The sequence below is a fragment of the Tamandua tetradactyla genome, chromosome 17 (assembly GCF_023851605.1).
Source record: "Tamandua tetradactyla isolate mTamTet1 chromosome 17, mTamTet1.pri, whole genome shotgun sequence".
Lineage (NCBI taxonomy): Eukaryota > Metazoa > Chordata > Mammalia > Pilosa > Myrmecophagidae > Tamandua > Tamandua tetradactyla.
This window is the reverse complement of record NC_135343.1, coordinates 64041719-64062989: the sequence shown is the minus strand read 5'-3', so window position 1 is coordinate 64062989 and position 21271 is coordinate 64041719. Positions and strand designations below refer to the sequence as shown.

The window sequence follows — 21271 nt, the reverse complement described above, 5'->3', positions numbered from 1 at the left end:
TGCCTCTATGTTAACAATTATTGAACTCATCACATTCATTCATTTATACAGAAGAGGTAGTAGGTCATCTTCACCGGGCCCTGGAGCCAAGTGAGGAAAGGAGATCCCAGAGACCATGAATGGGTATCTGAGAACCCTGATGCATGGTAAAGGTGGCTGCATGTGAATGGGCCTTTACACCTCACTCAGTCTGATGACATGTTTGCAACAGTGACCCTTGTACTGAGAGTCCCAAGTAAGAGCATGTGGCAGTGTGAGCTGCCAAGTAAATGTATAAGGAGGTGTCAGGTAGAATTTTATCTCTGATTAAGAGACTGTTCCCATGTTAATAGAGGATATATCCAGTAATAAATCTAAGTTTAGAATTATACATTCTAAAAGAAATTGAAAAATAATAGTTTGTTTTTCTTGAGATGAAGACAAAAATAAAAACAGTTATGTGATGCCCCAGGTGGAAGGAAACATCCACATTGGTACATCTGACATTTCTGCACACTTAAGCAGTATGTTTCAGGTCTGCTTGGGATGTCCCCAGTTCACCCCCAACTCTAAAAGAGAGCCCTGCTGAGGACTGTTTCCTTCCTCAGAGGATATGGCCATGGGGACAATCAGGGACAGACCATGACCATCTTAAAAGTTAATTCTGCTTTAATTTTTATAGCACAGTATTCAATCCAGATTGTCTGAAGTGGAAACTCCTAAGGAAAATCTTTGTCGGTGAAATTGACTGATAACACATGACTTCAAGAGGCAGAAGTATCGTCAGAATCTTGTCCAGGAACTAAGTGAAATGATGATTACTTTTCTCTGAATGTATAATTCTTCTTTTAACATGAGATACATTAATAAACAAATTTTCTATCATGTAATAAGCAACTAGCAATATTAGCTCACAATGTTACAGGTCAGGAGGCTGCCTGGATACGCTGTGGAAGGTTCTCTGCTCAGGGTCTAACAAGCCTAAAATCAAGGAGTCAGTAGAGCTACAATCTTTCTAGACCTGAGAGCATTGAGGCAGCAAAACCCTTCCTGAGCACTGAGGAGGAAGGTCCGCGCTCTGCCTTTGGGGCAAACTCATGATTTCCACATACATGGGGGGATCCACTCTCCTTGTCTGAGACATGTGGAGATGCAGGCAGAATTACCCCAGCAATAAGAGAAGAACTCACAGAATAGCCACCCCTGGAGAGAACCAAAGTAAACTAAGAGGCCAAATCCCATAATTGGCTCCAGGGGAGCTAAGTGAGTCTCTACAGATGTTCGGAGAGAAAGTTACTGGCTTTCCCCTGAGAAGTTATCCTCATTTTAGTTCTTTAACTTGGACATTTTCATGGTGTTAAGATTCTAACTTGTAACATAATAAATCCCCTTTATTAAAGCCAATCCATTTCTAGTATATTGCATTCTGACAGCAGTAGCAAGTTGAAACCCAAGCTGGCATGGTTTGATGAAATAAGTTCCTTAGGTGGTAGGACTGACATCCACTTTCCTCTTTCTGAGGATGTAGCAATGGATCTACCTCATCTTAAAAATAAAGTTAAAAAAAGGGAATAATGGAAGAATATCTGACAACTGTAATGCAATTAAAATGTGTGACATGCAAATATAGATACCAAGGGACAAGAAAGAAATGGACAGAAGAAATAGTTGATGAAATAATGGTGGAAAATTGTCCAAAATTAGTGAAAAACACGAGACTGCATATCTAGGGAGATCAGAGAACTCCAGGAAAGATAAATTCCCCTCAAATACAGCCATGTGTATTATATTCAAACTGCAGAGGATCAGAAACAGAGAGAGAAATTTGAAAGAGGCCAAAGGAATGAAATATCCTACCTTTAGAGAAACAAGGGTAATTATGATATTGACGTCTATGCATAAACCATGCAAGCAAGAAGAGGTGAGTGAGATATTAAATGTAAGAAAAAATAACCCATAAAATCTAGGATTCTGCATCCAGAACTACCCTTAAAATTGAAGGAGAAATAAACAGTGTCTCAGACAACAAAATCTGGGGGCATTTGCAATTTTCTCTTGTTAGAAATGTTAAACATACGTGCTCAGAGAGAAAGGAAATGATATAGGTTGGAAACTCAGATTTATCTAGAGAAAGGAAAAGCATTTGAGAGGGAATAAATGTAGGTAAAATAGAATCTTTTCAGTTTCTTTTTTTGACTGATGTAGTGGACAACACTTTGTTCTTAATAATAGCAATACTATTTTGGATAATTTATGGTTCAGTGACATGACACTATGTTCTACTGTAAAACAATAAAGCAATACATGACAACAATGCTATAAGAGGTACAGGGAAAAGTTATAACAACTCTTATGTTACCTGAAGTACATGTGAAGTGTGACAGTGTAGGCTGAAAATGCATATAGATAAGTAGTAAATATATATAGCAAAGTCTAGGACAACCATTAAAATAATTTTAAAAAGAAATTAATGCTATGCATATAGATAAGAGAAAATCAAATTATATATGACACCAATAGAAAACCAGAGAAAGCAAGAAAATCATGGAGAAATGAAAGAAAATAAAATAAAAACAAAAATTAAAAGGAACAGGAACAATGAATACAAAACATAATTCTTCTTTCAATTTTTGATGCAAAATTATTTCAGAACATGTAGTTTAACCTCCATATATTAGTGATATTTCCAGATCTATAGTTGTACTTGATTTCCTGATTCACTTCATTATGATCAGAAAAGAACATTCTACAATATCAATCTTTTCAAATATTTTAACCCCTGTTTGTACCCCAACGTGTGGTATATCCTGGAGAATTTTCCATGGGCACTTCGAAGAATGTTTATAGTGGTGTTTTTGGACTTAAACTCTATATATGTCTGTTAGACCTAGTCTATTTATCATATCATTAAGGTTCTCTTTGTCCTTGTTGAGCCTCTGTTTAGATGCGCTATTGCAGAGACTGGTGTGTTAAAGTCTCCCATTAGGATTGTAGAGAAAGGTATCTTTCAACTTCAGTTTTGCCAGGGTTTATCTCAAGAATTTGGGCCACCTTGATTAGGTATATACATATTTATGATTTCTATTTCTTCCTGGTGAATTGTCTTTTTTATCAATACATAGTTTCCTTCTTTATACCTTATAGAAATTTTGCATTTAACGTCAATCTTTTCTGCTATTAGTATAGCTTTCCCAGCTTTTATTTCATTACTGCTTGTGTGGAATATCATTTTCTGTCCTTACACTTTTAACTTATTTGTATCCTTTTGTATAAAGGAGTCACTTTTAAGAGGCCGGTAGTTGGACTTTGTATTTTATCCATTATGCCAACATATGTCTTTTTCTTGAGGAGTTTAATCCATTAATGGTCAACGTTAATACAGTGAGTCACCCTTAGTTCAACTCTTTTATCCTTTGGAGTGTATTTGTCAGATCTATTACTTATCTCTCTATTTATCCATTTTTAAGATAAAAAGGTGTGCATGTTTGAATCTGTTATGTACACCAGAAAAGCTACACTCTTCTAATCCATTACCATTGGTAGGATGTTTTGATTAGGTTGTTTTCATGGGCATAGGATCCACCCAATTCATGGTTGCAGTTAATGACATTTTCTGGAATCCTTTAAGAGAGGATAAAAGGCAGACACTTTTTGGAGAGAGCTCAGATGCAGAAATGTTAAAGGAGGCACAAGCAAGGACACACAGAAAGTCAGAGAGAGAAGAGCCAGCGGACATCACTGTGTGCCTTCCCATGTCACAGAGAAATACAGATGCCATTGGCCTTTCCTCAGAGTCAGGGTATGTTGTCTTTGTCTGGATGCCTTCTATTGAACATTGTTTTGAGTTTAGAAATATAATCATTGTTTTGAGTTTAGAACTGCAATCATTTCCCTGAGATCCAGTTCAACATTTTCCACATCTTTCTCCAGTTTTTCTTTTGCATGTTTAAGTTGCTACGTCTTCTACTTCACTGGTCCTTTCTTTGGCCCCTTGACATTGCCAGTTGTCCTTTTAGAATATTTTTATATTAATCCACAGTATCTTTCATTTCCATAAATCTTCTATTTTTATGTATTTTTTGAATTCTTCTTTATGCTCTTTTTGTGCTTGTTGATATCCTTTATCTTTTTAATATTACTGAAACTAATTAGGGGTTTTGTATGAACATAATTGATTAGATGTTCTGAATTCTTTATTTCCTTTAACATTTTTATTTGATCATTTGTGTGACCATATCTTCTTGTTTGTTAATTTTGCTTGTAATTTCTCAGGGTTTCTGGACACCTGATTATCTTGATAAGTTTATCTTGAAAATCAATTTTCCTCCCTTGTCTAAGATTCTGTTTTTGATTGGGTTCAAGTTGATGGTTTCATTTTGCTGTATTTTGCAGCCTAACCAGAGCCATAGTCCCAAGCAGGGAGTGCAGCCCCTTTCCAAAGGCCCTAGAGAAAGGGACAGGAAAGAAGCTCCTCACACTGCTCTTCCCCAGTCTTCTAAGCAAATGGTGCTCTTTGGTCACCTGTTCCCCACAGCCCTGCATAGGAACATTATGTTTTCTGTTCTCTGATCCTTTTATTTTAATGCATATAGAGATAACTGTCCCACAATGCTGAGGGTGCCTGTCCAGAAGGGACTAAGGCTGTGAGTCCCTGGCATCTTGTTTTATTTAGCTGCCAATATGTGTGTAAGGACTGTCCCCTCCCTCCCTCTTTTCCTTCAGGGAGGGGACTCCATGCCTCTCCCAGGCCACAGCAGCCCACCAGTCTAGAACCAGGCATACCCTGGGATTCTTGCTATAAGGAAATACCATTTGCCTACACTTTTGAGATGAGCTAGTCCAGAATCAAGGCATCAGCAAGTCACTGCTTTCTCCATAAAGGAGGTGGTATTCTGAGGCTCGCTGCCAACATCCCTTGGCTCTTGACTGCCAAGGGATGTGTTTAAAAAAAACGATTTTGCAAATCTGTTTTATATTTCAACTTCTGAATATTTATTGGAAATTTTAGACACTGATTTCTGTGTCTTTCACTGTCACAGAGTTGTATTATATGCAATGATGATGTCTTTAGCTCTTTCTTTACCTTTTATGCATCCCCAAAGCATAGCTCATTCAATTTGCTTCTGTAATCACTCTCTGCATTGTATAGACCCTCTGCGTCCTAGGCAGCTGCCAGGTTTTTACAAATGGCCCCTTTTGCTGCAATGTGACCTCAGCAGGGACTAATGGGGCAATAGCTGAATGATGAAGCCACAGACCCAGATCCTCACGTGCTGTTGCTTGGATTCCCAGGTGAGAACTTAAGCACTTTCATTCATCCAGATTATTATCTTTGACAATTAAGAAAATTAATATTAGATGAAGAATGAAGTAATGAATTTTAATGATTTTTAAAATGATGTCATAAAAATATTTTAAAATATTTTTAAAATAATGCATTTATATAAGATATTTGTCCAAACTGATTCCATTTGTCAACTATGGTCTCATTTTGTGTGTCCACTGGAGAAAAGTGCTATATAGTCAGGGCATTTCATAGAGCTTCATCCAGAAGATCGAATTTGCCTGGATCCAGCAAAACAAAGACAGGCCCCTAAACTGAGAATTCCTGGGTATCTATCTGGCTGAATGGGGTTCGCACCGATTCAATGGCACTAGGTCAGCTACACGTTTCAGTCTTAGCATCATCAGACTCAAGGCTGAAGGTGTGGTGGATGACTTCTCTCTCAGTTACATTACAGCTACCTCCCACATCACTTCAGCCTTGAGCACAAATCTCTCTAGTTCTCACTCGATGTGTCCTCCCCACTCAGACCTGGATTTTCACAACTTGTCAGTTTCCAAGAGAGGACAAAATGACTTTTGGATCTCCTGTTGTTGAAGTCAGTGTAAGAAAATGCAGTAAAGATCTCATATTTGTTTTCTATGGAAGCCGAAGCAAAATACCACAAACTTACTGGCTCAAATGTTAGAAACACATCATTTACACTCCTGGAAGTAAGAAGTTCATAAAAGGATCTCTGCTCAGGGTCCTAGGAGGATAAAATCAAGGAGTCAGTGAGGCTCTGTTCTTTCCAGAGCTTGGAGTTCTCTTCCAAGCTGATGTGGTTGTACAGAATCAGTTACCTGGGTGGTAGGATTGAGATACTTTTCCTTCCTGGCTGTGCCCTCTCATCTCCCAGAGGCTGCCCTCATTACTTACAATGTGACACCTCAAGCTCCATAGTCAACATCGGATATTGTCTGACATGTCACATCCTAATTATCTATGAATTTTACTGAGTTCTTCATCTCTGGCCAGTACAGCATTATATGTAAAGGGCTCCTGTGAAATGACCAGGCACATTTGAATAGTTTCCCCTGTTACTGTGAACAGATTTTATTTTATTTGCAATCAAAGTCAAAAGATTTCATTAAATATGCAAAATCACTTCATAGCAGAATCTAAATTAGTGTTTGAACAACTGGGATAGGATTGTAATTGCCGGCAGCCAGGAAACTTAAGGACCCTCCTAGCATTCTACTTACCTCAATGCTCTTTTTGTTTTATCAAGTATTGTTTTGCCCCAATTTTCATTTTTGGCAGTGAGGAGTTTGGGAAAACTTAAATTTAAAAAATCACAATATGGCTTTAGAGATAAGGATAGAAGCTTTATCTTCCCAGATGGCACAGAAAGGGTAATGATTCCACATTACCCACTTTTTCACGGTGTTAGTGCTCATAAAATGACATAGAAAATATCTGTTGAACAAATATTAATTCTGACTCACGTTCCATGGAATCTCAGTGCACTTAATGTAAACCCTTAGCTCTCATCCAGACTTTAATGGGTGCCTAGAATCAGGCCCTTGTCTGCTTTTCATGTTTTTGACTTTCTTAATCATCCAAGAACACACCCTGTGCATTTTTGGAAGTGTTCTTCCCTAAGCTTGCAAGCCAAATCTCTATTTATTCATGCATGAGGTCAACTGCTTACTCTTCAGAGAGGACATTTCCATACATTTTATGTAGACCCCATCATTCACATGACACAACCTGTTTCATCACCATGTCACCATTCATGACAATCTCAGGGTTTTTAATGCATGTAGGCACAGGAAGAAGCTTCAAGTGGACCGAGGCAAGAAAATGGTCAATTACAAAGTAGAAATTTAAATTAAGAATAGATGTATATTAAATTCATGGAAAAGCAGCAAAAATAAACCATGAGGGATGAGGGTAAACATGGAACAAGCCCTGGCATCTTCAAAACCCATATATGTGGTGGACCAAGAACACGGTGGACCTTTGACTGAGTAGGAATGTCTTCCTGGGGGGTTGTGTCTGGGCCACCCATTCCTGAATGCCTGGAAATTGCAACTTCACCTAATATACTGGGTTCATATGGAGACAGCTACTGAAAAATAAATGTATTATTAATTAGAACTGGAACAATGTCTGCTTTAGTATGTGCCACATTAAGGGAAACTTCTTGGTGGCAGTAAGGTGGTTGCTTTGCAGGAAAAGTGGAAATTATGAAACAGGAGGGATTACGTTGCATATAAGATTGCTAAACTTTCCCGAATTTTATCTCTTCCTCTGACTCTATCCATGATGAGGGATGACCATGAATTGGACCTGGATGCACCTCACCCCAGTTGTCCTGTATCAACAGCTTTGCAGCACGGGGAAATCTCATAGAAGCTACATAGGAGAGGCTGAGGATATGTCACTTGTTCATTGTCTGTCTCTCCCAGATAAATGAAAGGTTAAGAGGACAGGGATTCTGTTTCATTTTCTCATAATTTAATGTCCTGGGCATAGAAAGGTTCATATTATTACTTGTATAATTCTACACGTATTTTTTTTTATTTTTGGAAGAAGTAAGTAGTACTCTGAGACCTTGGGAGCTGGGGCTATTTTCCATATTACCACGAGATGGCGCAGTTTTTCTTAGGCTGGAAATCTCTTCATTTGTGATTTGAAAACTCGGGGTCTAATGGGCAGTGCCAAGAGTAATTTTTACGTGTTTGGTGACTCATTTTCAGAGACATTATTTGGGTTGAGAGCAGTGTCAGAGGTCTGGTTGTGGACATATTGAGGTGACTCTGAGATGTCAAAAAAGAACTTCATATGCATATTTAAAGTTCGGAATAGGCTGAGATAGACGCATAATTCGTGCTCTACATCCTCATTCTATCCCATGATATGAATATATTCCACATAGTTTCTGCTCCCATATTTTAAAAGTTCAATTATGTTCAGAAACTTTACACTCACTGATACATATATTCTATTACAAAATTAATTTTAGGCACACAAGACGATTGCAGTTAGTTTGAAACATAAGTGGCTAGTAAAGCATTTTAAATTTCATAATTTTGCTAAAATTTGTTGAAAAGTATAGTTTGCAGTTGATTTGTGGGACGTTTGCAGGACTACACTCACATTTCCTGCGGTAATGTTATTTTGTCCCCTTCCTTCCGTTATCTGTCTTCACAGCTCACTGCACAGCGCGTTTCCCTTTATACCCTGTGCTGATTTGCATAGACTCCTAGGGACTCGGCCGTGGCTCAGACTCTATTAATGGGGATTCCCTGGAGATGGGACCTGAGTGCACCAGACGGTGAACAAGATGCTGTCACAGTCCCAACTTCTCATCCTCCTGGGGCTCTGGGTCTCAGGTGAGAGCTTCAGAAGAGATTTCTTTATAAAGCTGGAGAAATGGTTTTCACATGCAGAGTGTACCGACTATTCCATATCAACTGATCTGATTATATATGATAAGTGAGGATACATACATGTGAATATGCATTTTATATACTTGTGATTTATTGTGTGATCTTGTTCTTTTCTATCTGCAGGTGCCAGTGGGGACATCGTGATGACCCAGTCTCCAGCCTCTGTGGCTGTGACTCCAGGGGGGAGAGTCACCATGTGCTGCAAGGCCAGCCAGAGTCTTTTGCACAGCTCCAACCAGAAGAACTACTTACACTGGTACCAGCAGAACTCTGGACAGTCTCCCAAACTGCTCATCTCCTATGTGTCCACCCGGGCATCTGGGGTCCCCAAGCAATTCAGTGGCAGTGGGTCTGGGACAGATTTCTCTCTCAGCATCAGTGGAGCCTAGGCTGAAGATGTGGTCACTTATTACTGTCTGCAAGGCATCAGCACTCCTCCCACAGTGCTTCAGCCTCAAATACAAACCTGCTCTCTCAGCTGCGGGCACTGAGTCCTGCAGCAGCAGCTGCTCCCCTCCTCCTGCCTCTTCATATTGAAACTTTCTGCCTAGTAGTTCATCTTCCTGTCCACTTTTTCCTTCAGTGGACTCTGTCTTTCCTTCCAGCCATCCTTGTCCTTGTTACTGAAGTAGATATACTCTACCTCCTTTCTAGCTGCCTTTTTCCTTCACTTTTTTCCTTTCCTTTACATATTCCTTCAAAGGCAATTCTGTACTTTGAATTTGGTTTGGAAATTTTTTCTTTGAGGTACTGAGGCTGGCTGGAGCCTGTAAGGGCAGAGAGACAGGAGGAGGGAGAAAAGGAGCTGCTTATTTAGGAGTCTCTTGGGGGGAAATATAAGGGGGAATTCCAGGTACATTGGTATTTAGAATAGTTAGGGTCTGAATGTGCCATGTTTTCCATCTGTTCCCTGCAGTTCAAGTTATTCTTCTCTGCTCTCCCTGATGTGAAGTTGGTGAGGGGGAGGGAGTCAGTGTGAAAGGGGCATGAAGGGGTGAGGCTGGCATTTTGGTCAAGGATGGAAAACAGTCTTTGTCAACAATGAGACGTTGTTTTCATATGTGACAGCACTAGGTGTCCACCAAGTTTCCTTCCCCTGGGAATTTATTTCATACTAACATATTTACACTTCCATTAAAGCTAGAATTCTTTACATCGTTGCATTAAACAATTAATTATTCTATTTTAGTGTTATATTTGTGAGTGAATGTGTTATAGTTAGGGCCTTTCTCCATTGATTTCTCTTTTCATTTTTCATTCATTAAATAAATTCTAAGTAAGAGTCTATTATATGCCAAAAACTCTTCTGGGTATTTGCTTTATAATAATGGCAATAAGCAATTAAAAAAATAAGTATACCTCTCAGGGTTTAAGTTTGAAGAGGTAGCCGATATTGATGAAAGAAAAATCAGGAAATGCAAAATTTGATGTAAGATCTGCATGTTTGAGGTCAATAAGGAAGTACCTTCTGCATTTGTTTGAGTGTGTGTTCAGCTTAGTGCAGTGGAAAGGTGTTTTCTGTGTGTGTGGGTGTGTGTGTGTGTGTGATAGTGTGCCTGTGTTTGTGTGTGTTTGTCTCCTGTAAGGCAGGGTCACATTTCATTCTTTCTCCCCACAAGTATCCTTTATTGCAGCATGAATTGTTGATTTCTTGTTTGCTTTTTTGTTTGCTTTGGAAAGTGCATGGGCTGGGTTCAAATCTGGGCCTGCCACACAGCAAGCGAGAATTCTACCATTGAGCTACAATTGCACCCCAGGTTTCATAGGGTTTTTTTATTATTTATTTTTAGTTTTTAATTTCATTTTTTATTTATAAAAACAAACAATATACTTAGAACCACCAACAATGGATACTTTAGTTAGTTAAATCATAGGCAAATTTAAATGAAGTGTCCTGCTTAATGTAGATTTTTAAGCAGCCAGATGGCATGACCGAATTTGCCTTTCAAAAAGATCACTCTGGTTTTAGTGAAGTGAACTTATTTTTTAAAAAGAATGTCAAGAATAGATCTTAGAAGACCAGTTAGAAAGCTATTTCAGGAATCCAGGAGAGAGATGTTCATGGGTTGGTCTAAACTCACAACAATGTGTTAGGAAGATGTGGATGGTCTGGGGAAATCGTAGTTGTAAAATTGACAGGAGGTGGCTGTGAGTGCTACAGTAAAGAGTATTGTCAAAGATGACTCCACTGATTCTGGTTTAGACAACAGGATATGTGCTGCTCCTTCTCTTGGCTGGCACTGGGCAGGGTTGGCTTGTGTGGAGGTGTAAAGCTCATGAGATAGGTGTCAGAGATACTGAGCTAGAAGTGCCATAGAGACACACAAGAATGTTGAATTTAGAACTCAGAAGAGAAGTTTGAACTCACAATATAAATAAATTAGAACAAGATATAATAGTTGTATCAACTAACATGATTATTGATAGAATTAAACCTTTCCTAGATTCAGTTTTTTTTCATTTTTTAATTTATAAAACAAATGTTAGCTGACCAAATACTCTGTCAAATACAGTGCCATTTGAGGATATTATTTTTCATATGTGTCAATAAATGTGTAAAATTCTATGTATTCTAAATGTACATTTAATATTTAATATTTTATTTTAAAATATGTCAAGGAAAATTGCATAAAACACACACATACACACTTTTGATTAACAACAACCTAGTTGTCACCAAGGTCTCATCATGACCTGGCACATTCCTGCCCCACATCCTCCTGAAATCCACTCCCCCCTTCCCAACCACTACCCTTCCTTCTTGATTTTTCTGAATCTTACAATAATCACTTCCATGATTCACATTTTGAAATTCCACATACACATCACAAAACCATTTAGTTTGGCTCATTATGGAATTTTATATAAATGGAATCATCCTACACACATTATTTTGTTGCTAGCATTTTTCATTCAATATTTATAGAACATTATTCTGTTGTATGTATCTGCAACTTATTCACTTTCATTGCTGAATAGAAGTTCACTGTGTGAATCCACCAAAATTTATCAGATCAACTCTTTTTTAAACAATTTTCTTCACACACCATACATTCCATGGCCTTGAGGGTCCATTTGATGAGGTCACTATAGGCTCCAGGCCTCTTCCCTGCACCTGTGTCCCACTCCCTCTGCACACCTGCACTCTGCCCCTACCTGCGGCTCTCTTGTGCCCCTCCCATGTCTGGAGGGTTCCTTCCTATTGCTCAGAGGCTGCAGACGATCTCTGGCCTGTGCAATCCAGCAAACTTCACTGCCATTCAGAGGATTGAAAGGACACCTTCTCCAAGAAAGGGTAAAAGCCAGTCTTGAGGAAGGACCCCCACTTCCCCGTGTTTCTCTCAGGGATGCATCCTCTGCTCAGATGCCATGTGGAGTTCTCTTACATCTCAAAGTTGCTTCTCTATCATAGTTTAGCAATTCCTTATATTAAACTTCCCTTTTCCCAACTGGTGACTCTCTCCCAGGATTTACCAGGCTTCGTTCAAGATCCAGTGCTTCTAGTATTTTGAATTTCATGAGGAGTTTATTTTATCTGTGGAACATTCTGTCTGGTAGGAAATTCCTTGTGCTTTTCAGAAGTGGAACATAGACATGAAATTACTATTTTTCAGATAAATGGATATTTTAAATCATGTTTTTTCATTGATCTCTAGCTCAATAGCCTGCAAGTCAGAAAAAACGTTTTGAGAGTGTTCAGTGTTTTGAAATGTGTTCATGTTTGTTTGCTGTCTCTGCCCAAGATATTTTTTATTTTTATTTTTTTAGCATGGACAGGCACTGGGAATTGAACCTGGGTCTCTGGTGTGGCAAGCAAAAACTCTGCCTGCTGAGCCACTATGGCCCGCCCTTTGATCATTTTTTATGTGGTTCCATGTGTGCCATGACATGAATGTGTAAATCTGTACATGTTTTCATAACTTTTCTGCTGTTTTTCACATATTCTTACTTTTATTAAATTTTCCTGGCTGTTTTGCAAAGCTGAAATTGGGGATCAGTTAAACCAACTTTACCATTGTGTATTTATGCTTTTTCTCTCTACAATTTTTCACCATTTGCTCTTTAACTTTTAGAGTTTGGTTATTAAATGGGTAAAATTCAGTGTTGTTGTATCAGGGTGAATTGAAACATCTATCACCCTGAAGTGAAGTGCTTTCCCCAGGAATGATTTTTGCTTTAAATCATATGCATTTTGGATATTAATATAACTATCCTTTTTTTAGTTAATGTTGCAATTTTATGAATATATAAATATTTTATATAAATAATTTATATGCATATATATAATTGTGTTTATATTATTTATATAAATAGAAAAAAATTATAATTGTATCATAATTATATGTAAATAAATAAATATATACATATAATTTTCCATTCTTTTACTTTCAACCTTTCTTTAGTTTTACAGTTCCTTAATGTGTCTCCTTCTAAGGACTAAGATTCTGGTTATATGTGACTCAAAATGGGATGAACTTTATATTTTAGTTGTAGAAGAAATCATGCCTCCTTTTTAGGGCATTATATATAATGTGTTTAATCCTTTTAATGGTTATTCAATAAATTCAATCATACATAACAATATTAGTGACTAAAGTTAATTAAAATCTTTGTGGTGGTGTGAAACTGATGTGCACCACAGAAAAGTGACTCTTTAATCCTGATTCAATATTGCTTGGTGGGGTCTTTAGACTAAGTTGTGTTCATGGAGATGTGACCCAGCCAGTGGTGGGTGGGGCCTTGTGAACAGGTGGTTTCCTTGAGGAGGTGTCTCCACCCATTACAGGTGGGGCTTCTACTGGAGGCCTTAAAGAGAAAACCATTTTTGAAGAAACTTCAGAGCTGATACAGGTGACAGAGTTGTCAGAGTCAACAGGAGACACATATTTCTGGAGACAGAAAGAAAAATGACAGGGAAGCCATTTGAAATGAGATGCAAAAGGATGGGCAGATTCCAGCCACACCTGACAGAGGTGTGCTGGACCCATCAGCCTTTCTTGAGTCAAGATATCATTCTCTGGATGCCTTTGTTTGCATATTTTTATAGCTTTAGAATGTAAATTTACAACTTAATGAATTGACTTTTTAAGAGCCATTCCATCTCTGGTATGTTGCATTCTGGCAGCATTAAAAACTGAATACAGTCTTCAACTGTACTAATGGCTAAAGCAATATCCTTAGAGTAGATATTCAGAATTTTACTGAAATTCTGTTTATTTCCCAAATTTGACACCTATTTTATGTACATTACTTTTCTTTTATCTTTCACTAAATATCAGTGTTTCTGTTTATGTAATTAATGTGCATTATTATTATTACACACATTTATCACTTTCCACTTATCTTTTTTCCCCAACATGCCACAGTAGAGATTTTCTATCAGCCTAAAAATCCTTTGAAATTTCCCTGGGAAGTTGCTGGTAGAAATGATGCTTTCATTGATAGCCAAGAAATCTCCTGAGATAGCCTTCATTCTTGAGGGATAGTTTTACATTTAGAATTCTAGACATGTAGATATTTTCTTCCAACTCTGAAGATATCATATTGTCTTTTGAATTCATTGGCATTAGTGAAAAAGTCAGCTCTCTTAGTATGTTTTGAATGGTATGTGAAAGTTCTTTGGGTGAAAAAACCCAAATGCAGGTTGCCAGCCAGCTGCTGTTTCTCACTTCTTCTGAACAAATCCCTTGAGAAACATCTGAATTTCTAGTCTGGTAATATTTCTGCTTACAGATTTCATTTCCTCCTATGCAGGTTTTGTTTGACCTTGTAGGTCATTAAGAAAACCATTTCTGCTCCTTCTGTCTTGTTTCCAATTCTACTGTGTCCTGCTGAAGCTCATAGGGGGTAGGTCCCACAGGTGTCACCCTCCAAGTGGCTGAACTGCTGGATAAGGCTCCCAGACCCCATGCTCTTGAGAGCAACCCTCTACCATGCTGATAGCATTCGATGCTCAACCAAGCCCAGCCCCACAGCCTGGGTATCTCACCTTTCTTCAGTATGGTGGAAACTCCTTTGTGGGTCTTTGGCAGACACCACACAAGGTGCTTGGGTCACTAACATTTTCCCATGAGATCCTTGGCCACTGAGCATCAAGGATTGGACCCTTTAATCCCATGGGGTAGGGGAGGTGAGTGACCGCAGTGCAGACAGCAGCAACATAAGGGTCTCAGATCTTAGTGGACATTTGCCCAAGGGGTGCCCTGTTACCTCAGCAGGAATATTCCCCTCTGTAAGGGCTCTGGCCAGGAAAAATTCCCCTCACCCAGGGATGATGTGAAACCCTTGGAGAAATTCTGGGAGACACAGCTCAGACAGGACAGTTGACATAGTTCCCAGTCTCACTGCCATCTGCAGGCATTGGGGTGATGTGTCAGACACAGCCAAAGGCAGGGCCAGGCAGAGGACTTGCTCTGGGTGGTCTAAGGCCAGTGGATCTAGGATCTGCTCCTCCTTTGCATCCTGTATATTTTTTTCAGAACCAAGTCCAATTAATTTATACTAAATTTGCAATGGTCTCATCCCATCCTTTGCTCCCTTCCTGGGAAATCCCTCTTTCCATACAGAGTTGGGTAGCCAAACTAATCATTGTACAGGGAGCTGTGCCATGCCTACCTGCAGAATATCAGCCCTTTAATGGATCCGCAGCTTGGGGATGGTATATACCAACCCCAAAATACACCAAGGGCAGGAATGCAATGCAGCATCAATGCACACCATCCAGTAATGTAACTTCCCAAATGGTGCTAGCCACTGGGACAGCTGATAATTAAGCCCAGAGCACCTGAAGGCATTCCCACCTGGATTTGTTAATCAGTATCAAATCACCCTGCTTCCCAGGCCAATTGTTTTGGATGATATGTGGAAGTTCTTTGGGTGATAATGAAGAAGCACAATTAGCCAGCCAGATTTGAGCGCAGAAAAGGACAGCTGTATTGACTTAAAGAACATGGAGCAGGAAAGCAGAGAATAAAGGTGGTTGAGGATGCCAAGCTTACCTAAACTTGGCTCCTATAGGGTTGGGGTAACAGTCATGAAGGGCTGTGGAAAATAACTGACAGCCATAGAGGATACAGGGAGATGCACAGAGAGAAGAACTAATATATATCTGAGGAAGGCAGATCATGGGCAGATGTATATTTGAGCAAATAATGATTGAGAATTACCCAGAACTGGAACCTAGCCACTTTTATCGTGGCTCAGAGAAGGGAGTGAGGCTTTAACCACAGACACTGAGGACTACAAGTTTCAAGCTACACAGAGCAAAAGCAGAAGTGCCAGGGCCAGGCCTTTTGGAGAAACTGAATGCAGATTTTGATCATCCAAAGCCTGGGCAGTTACAGGCCTTCTAATAATTATGAGGCTTGAGATGGCAAAGGGCTGTCTAGAAGAGGAGCAGCAGGGGCCATTCAGAGAAGCTGAGGGCAGCTTTTACCACCCAGTCCATATGGAGCTGCAGGCTGAGAACCAGGTTCCAAGGAAGGCAGGGTAGCTGGGATGGTCACTCAAGAGGTATGCTTATCCCTAGGCAGAAATGATGGGCTACCAAGTATGACTTATTTATGCCACTATAAAGAATTGCTGCACTGAAGGGGATCTATGATTTTATGTATGACTACATATTTTCCTATTTGTCTTTGATATTCTGCAGTTTTCTGAGATGTGTCTCATTATGGACTACTATTGACTATTGACTACTTTGGCTTTGGTCTGATGGCACTTGAGTTTGTGAATTGCTTCCTTTCACTAGCTCTGGGTAATTCTCAATCATTATTTCTTCAAATATACATCTGCCCATTATCTGCCTTCCTCAGATGTATATTAGTTCTTCTCTCTGTGCATCTCCCTGTATCCTCTATGTCTGTGAGTTTTTTTCCATTCTTTTCTTTCAGAGTATTGTATTTTTGGAAAATTTCTTCTGTTCTGGCTTCTAGTTCTGTAAATTTTCTACTTCTCTCAATTGCCTACATTCAGTTTTCAATTTTGGTTTTCCTTATACAAGATCTAGAAACTTTGATTTGGTTGTGTTTAAGAGTGCAAGGTCATCATTAAAATTTAGCTTTCTCTCTATCTATTATCATATTTGTTATTCATTCTTTTAAATAAACTGTGTGACATTTTCAAAATCTGAAGTATAAGGAAAAATGTTGTTGTCAGTTCACTTATTATTCATACCCTACATGTGCCTTGAGCCCTGAATGGGCTCTGCGTTCTCACTACCATGACCTTTGCATGGACTTAGAGCCCAGGCACGTATTTGCAGTGTCCTTAAGATATTTTCAGGACAATGCTCCTTTGCTATTAAAATATCTCCAGTCACCGATCATCTAATATCTTTTCAGATCATGGATTTTATTAAGAAGATATACACATTCAATATGAGGTTTGTATTTAGATTGTCCTGTATTGTTGATTGCACCTTGTGTAACAACAGAATGCTATCCATTTTGAATACATATTTATTTGAAAATTAATTATTGAAAATTCCAATTTTTTTAAACTGATTACTATATGTTTCATGGTGAACAAGTCACAATTTCTTTGATGATATTTTTGGTATTAAACATTATATCCTTCCACAATCCACAATGCAATCTCCTTGTCTTAACCCTATCTGCTTTCTACAGACCCCTCTGGCACTGCCCAGCTTCTCATAGGTTTCCACTCAGGCTCTGTGCATTGGTGATGTGAAAAGAGCTGTAATTGGCAGGGGAAAGGAACTGATCATGTCACATACAACCTCTTTCTGATTTTGCTGTTCTGGAACTCTTTGTTGAAGGTGTAAATGGAGTTCAATCAAACAAGATTTGAATCTTTCTAGATTAGGAAAAACTACTTTAGATACACACTGAAATAGCAGTAATTTCCCAAACCATTACAGCCAATATTGAATGTAAAAGGCCACTCAAATAAGTATAACCACAAGGAAACAAAGAGTGGACAAGCTGTTTTTTTAATTTGTTGGCATAATCCATGCATCTCTGTCAATTGCTCATCCTAATTGCAGGTGACCCAGGGGAACTTGTGAAGTCTGAGTCTCCAGATGCCCTGGCTGTGTGGCCATGTCTGAGGTTAACATCAGTATCATGTTCAGCCCCAGTATTTTATCCAGTCTCAACCACAAGAACTACTTAGCCTAGTACCAGCATGTGTTTGTTTGCAGGTCCCCAAAATGTGATATACCAGACTGGAATGGCTTTTTTAAAAGGGAATTTAATGAGTTACAATTTTACAGTTCTAAACTATAAAAATGTCCAAGCTAAGGCCTTCAAGGAAAGACACCTTAGTTCCAGGAAGGCTGATGGATCAGGAACACCTCTGTCCACTTGGTGGTCATGTGCTGGCATCTGCTGGTCCCTCACTTTGCTTCTCCAGGGCAGGCTGTCATCTCTTGGCTTCCCTCTCTTCTCCAAGTTCAGCATCTGTGTCAGCTCTGGGCTCTGTTGGCTCTGAGAGTTCTGTAATTTCTGACCATCTCCAAGATGCTTCCTCTTTTAAAGGATTCCAGTAAAATAAACATGACCACCTGAAATGGGTGGAGTCACATCACCATCTAATCAAAGTTTACACCCATGATTGGGCATGCCACAACTCCATGGAGATAATCTAATAAAATTCCAATCTGCAATATTGAATCAGGATTAACTGAAACAGCTCCTCCCACAAAATTGGATCAGAATTAAAACATGGCTTTTCTGGGATTCAAAATACTTTCAAACCTGTACACAGCAGAAACCAGGACAATTCCCCAACCGCTCATCTCCTTGGATCTACCAGGTACCTGTAGTTCCTGACAGTTCCTTATCAGTTGATAACAACAGACATCCTTCTCAGCATTAGTGGGATCCAGGCTAAATGTGGGCTGATTACTACTCTCAAAAGTATTAGGCCTTTCCTCCCATTGCAATTCACTGTGGAATACAGCATTCTCCTCTGTGCTACTTGTCAGTGAGTCTCTTATGAAATAGCTATTTCCTGGATTTACCTACCTCCACTATATTCCTCAGAGATTGCCTACTGATTTCTTTTGAAGAAGGTTTTCAGGATCTAGAAAATAGCAGATCCAGTCTCTTTATTCCCTTTTTGTCATGGCCACTGTGGGAAAATGCAGTAAAGATCTCTGTTTTCATTTCCTATTGCTCCTGTAACAATTCCCACAAATGCTAGAAATGTCACATTTACAGTTCTGCCAATCATTAGAACAAAATGGATCTCATCCAGCTCAGATCACTGTGTTGCAGTGTCCCCTTGTGGTAACATCAGGGGAGAACATGTTTCTTGCCCTTTCCAGCTTGTAGAGACCTCCCAATTCCCTGGCTGTTGCTCCCCTTCACTGTTCTTCATAGTAATGAACATTTGATCTCCTGCTCCTGCCACTGTTGTCACATGTTTCTCTGACTACGGTCCTGAGAGATTCTTTCCTTTTAAGTGCTCACATGTTTTCACAGGGGTACCCAGATAATCCAGGGTAATTTTCCATCTCAGCATCTGTGTACTTCATGATATTTTCAAAATTCTTTTTGCCATATTTGGTAGCAGGATGCAGTCCCCTCTTCAGAAATTATTAATCTGATTCCCTATACTTTCTTGTTCCTTATATTTCAGTTCCATTGTCACTATGTTTTCTCCAGATGGATTCACATGATGGAAGCAAGTAGGGCCCATACAGTACTGACTGGTTAGAGATTAAGTAAGATTTATACACTGATGAATCAAAACCTTTTTATTCTAATTATTTCTCAATCTCCTTCTCTTCCACCATTCTCTGTCATTTTCTTCCACAATAAAGGTTTTTTTAAAGATATAATATTCACTGCTTCTGGTTAAAAATCCCCACTACTGGAAAAAAAAATCTACTTACTCAAGTTGAATTCTTGACATTCTCACAAGCAGTGGGGACACCCAAAGCTTTAGACTGCAGCCTCAGCCTTGGGATTTGTTCATATGAAACTTAACCTGGCAAAGGATAGGTGAAGCCTACTTAAAATTAGGCCTAAGTGTCACCCCCAAGAGAGCCTCTTTTGTCACTTAGATGTGGCCTCTCTCCAGCCAACACAACAAGCAAACTCACTGCCTTCCCCTGTGTACATGGGACATGACTCCCACGGGTGTGGACCTTTCCTGGCAATGTGGGGCAGAAATCCTGGAATGAGCTGAGACTAAGCCTCAAAGGATTGAGAAAATTTTGACCAAAAGGGGTAGGAGTGAAATGAGACCAAATAAAGTGTCAATGGCTGAGAGATTCCAAACAGAGTTAGAGGTTATCCTGGAGGTTATTCTTACACATTAAATAGACATCACCTTGTTAGTCAAGATGTAATGGAGAGGCTGGGGAGAACTGCCTGAAAATGTAGAGCTGTGTTCCAGTAGCCATGTTTCTTGAAGATGATTGAATAATGCTATAGCTTTCACAGTGTGACTGTGTGATTGTGAAAACCTTGTGTTTGATGCTCCTTTTATCTGCGTTATCAACTGATGGGTAAAATATATGGAATAAAAATAAATAATAGGGGGAACAAATGTTAAAATAAATTTAGAGTAAAATGTTGGTGATCAAAGAGAGGGATGGGTGAGGGCATGGTATGTACGAACATTTTTCTATTTTCTTTTTATTTCTTTTTCTGAATAGTTGCAACAGTTTCAATACTGTGAATTACTGATTATATATGTAGAACGGAATGATCAAAAGTTAAGAAATATCTAAGCTGTCCAATAGTGTGCACTTATGACATGTGATATCAATGTTTATGTAATTAACTTTAATGCAAAAAAATGTCCCCATCCCCAAAATACCAGCAAAGATAAAAACAAATCAATGCAAACAGTTCAAACTATACAGGAGATTATCACTCCTACTAAGAAGGTCAAGAGTACAAAAAAAAAAGTTAAGAATGTTTGCATTTGCTTGGTGTTTTTTGGTATTTAAAAAAAATTTTAAATAAAAAAAAATCCCCACCACTGACTCTGTCCTGCCTCTCACCCACCCTCCCTCCTGAACGATCTTGATAGCCAGATTTCTGCTCATCATTTTCTGACCATAGTTCTTTTTAGTCAGTCTCAGTTTCTTTGCTCAATTCTGCCTTTTCTTTTAAAAGCAAAAGAAAGCAAAACCAGAACAATGGAAAGTCATTTCTCTCATTCATCTTCATTCTAAAAACCTTTCTGTTTTAGAGATGTTATGTACCCCAATAAAGGACATGATCTTTTAATTCATTCTTGTGGGATTAGACCTATTGTGCACTCTGCTTTTTGATTAGTATATTTCATTTGATATGTGACACAGCCCTTTCAAGTTGGGTCTTATTCCTTCACTGGAGTCCTTTATGAGAGGTTAAAAGGTAGGTGGACTAATTTGAGTCTGCCATGGACCCCAGAAAAGCCATGTGCTTTAATCCTCATTCTATATTATTGGCTGGGACCTGTTGGATTGTTCACAAAGGGATGTGTCTCCAACCATTTGGTGTGGCTTGCTTAGTGCAGCCCTTTAAGAGTGAACTATATTGGAAAACACTTCAGAACCAATGCAGTCAGAGACCTTTGGAGATAAAGAAGGGAAATGTACCCATGAGAT

At 38.9% G+C, this 21271-nt stretch overlaps 1 pseudogene and 1 gene segment (V, D, J or C); both read left to right on the top strand.

Moving 5' to 3' along the window:
- LOC143661187 (immunoglobulin kappa variable 4-1 pseudogene) overlaps positions 1-21271 on the top strand; it is a 75750-nt pseudogene that overhangs the window by 5535 nt on the left and 48944 nt on the right. The gene's annotated exons all lie outside the window — the stretch shown is intronic.
- LOC143661340 (immunoglobulin kappa variable 4-1-like) lies at positions 8586-9245 on the top strand. The segment is given in 2 exon segments: positions 8586-8643; positions 8824-9245. Coding segments are annotated over 2 exon segments (315 nt in total).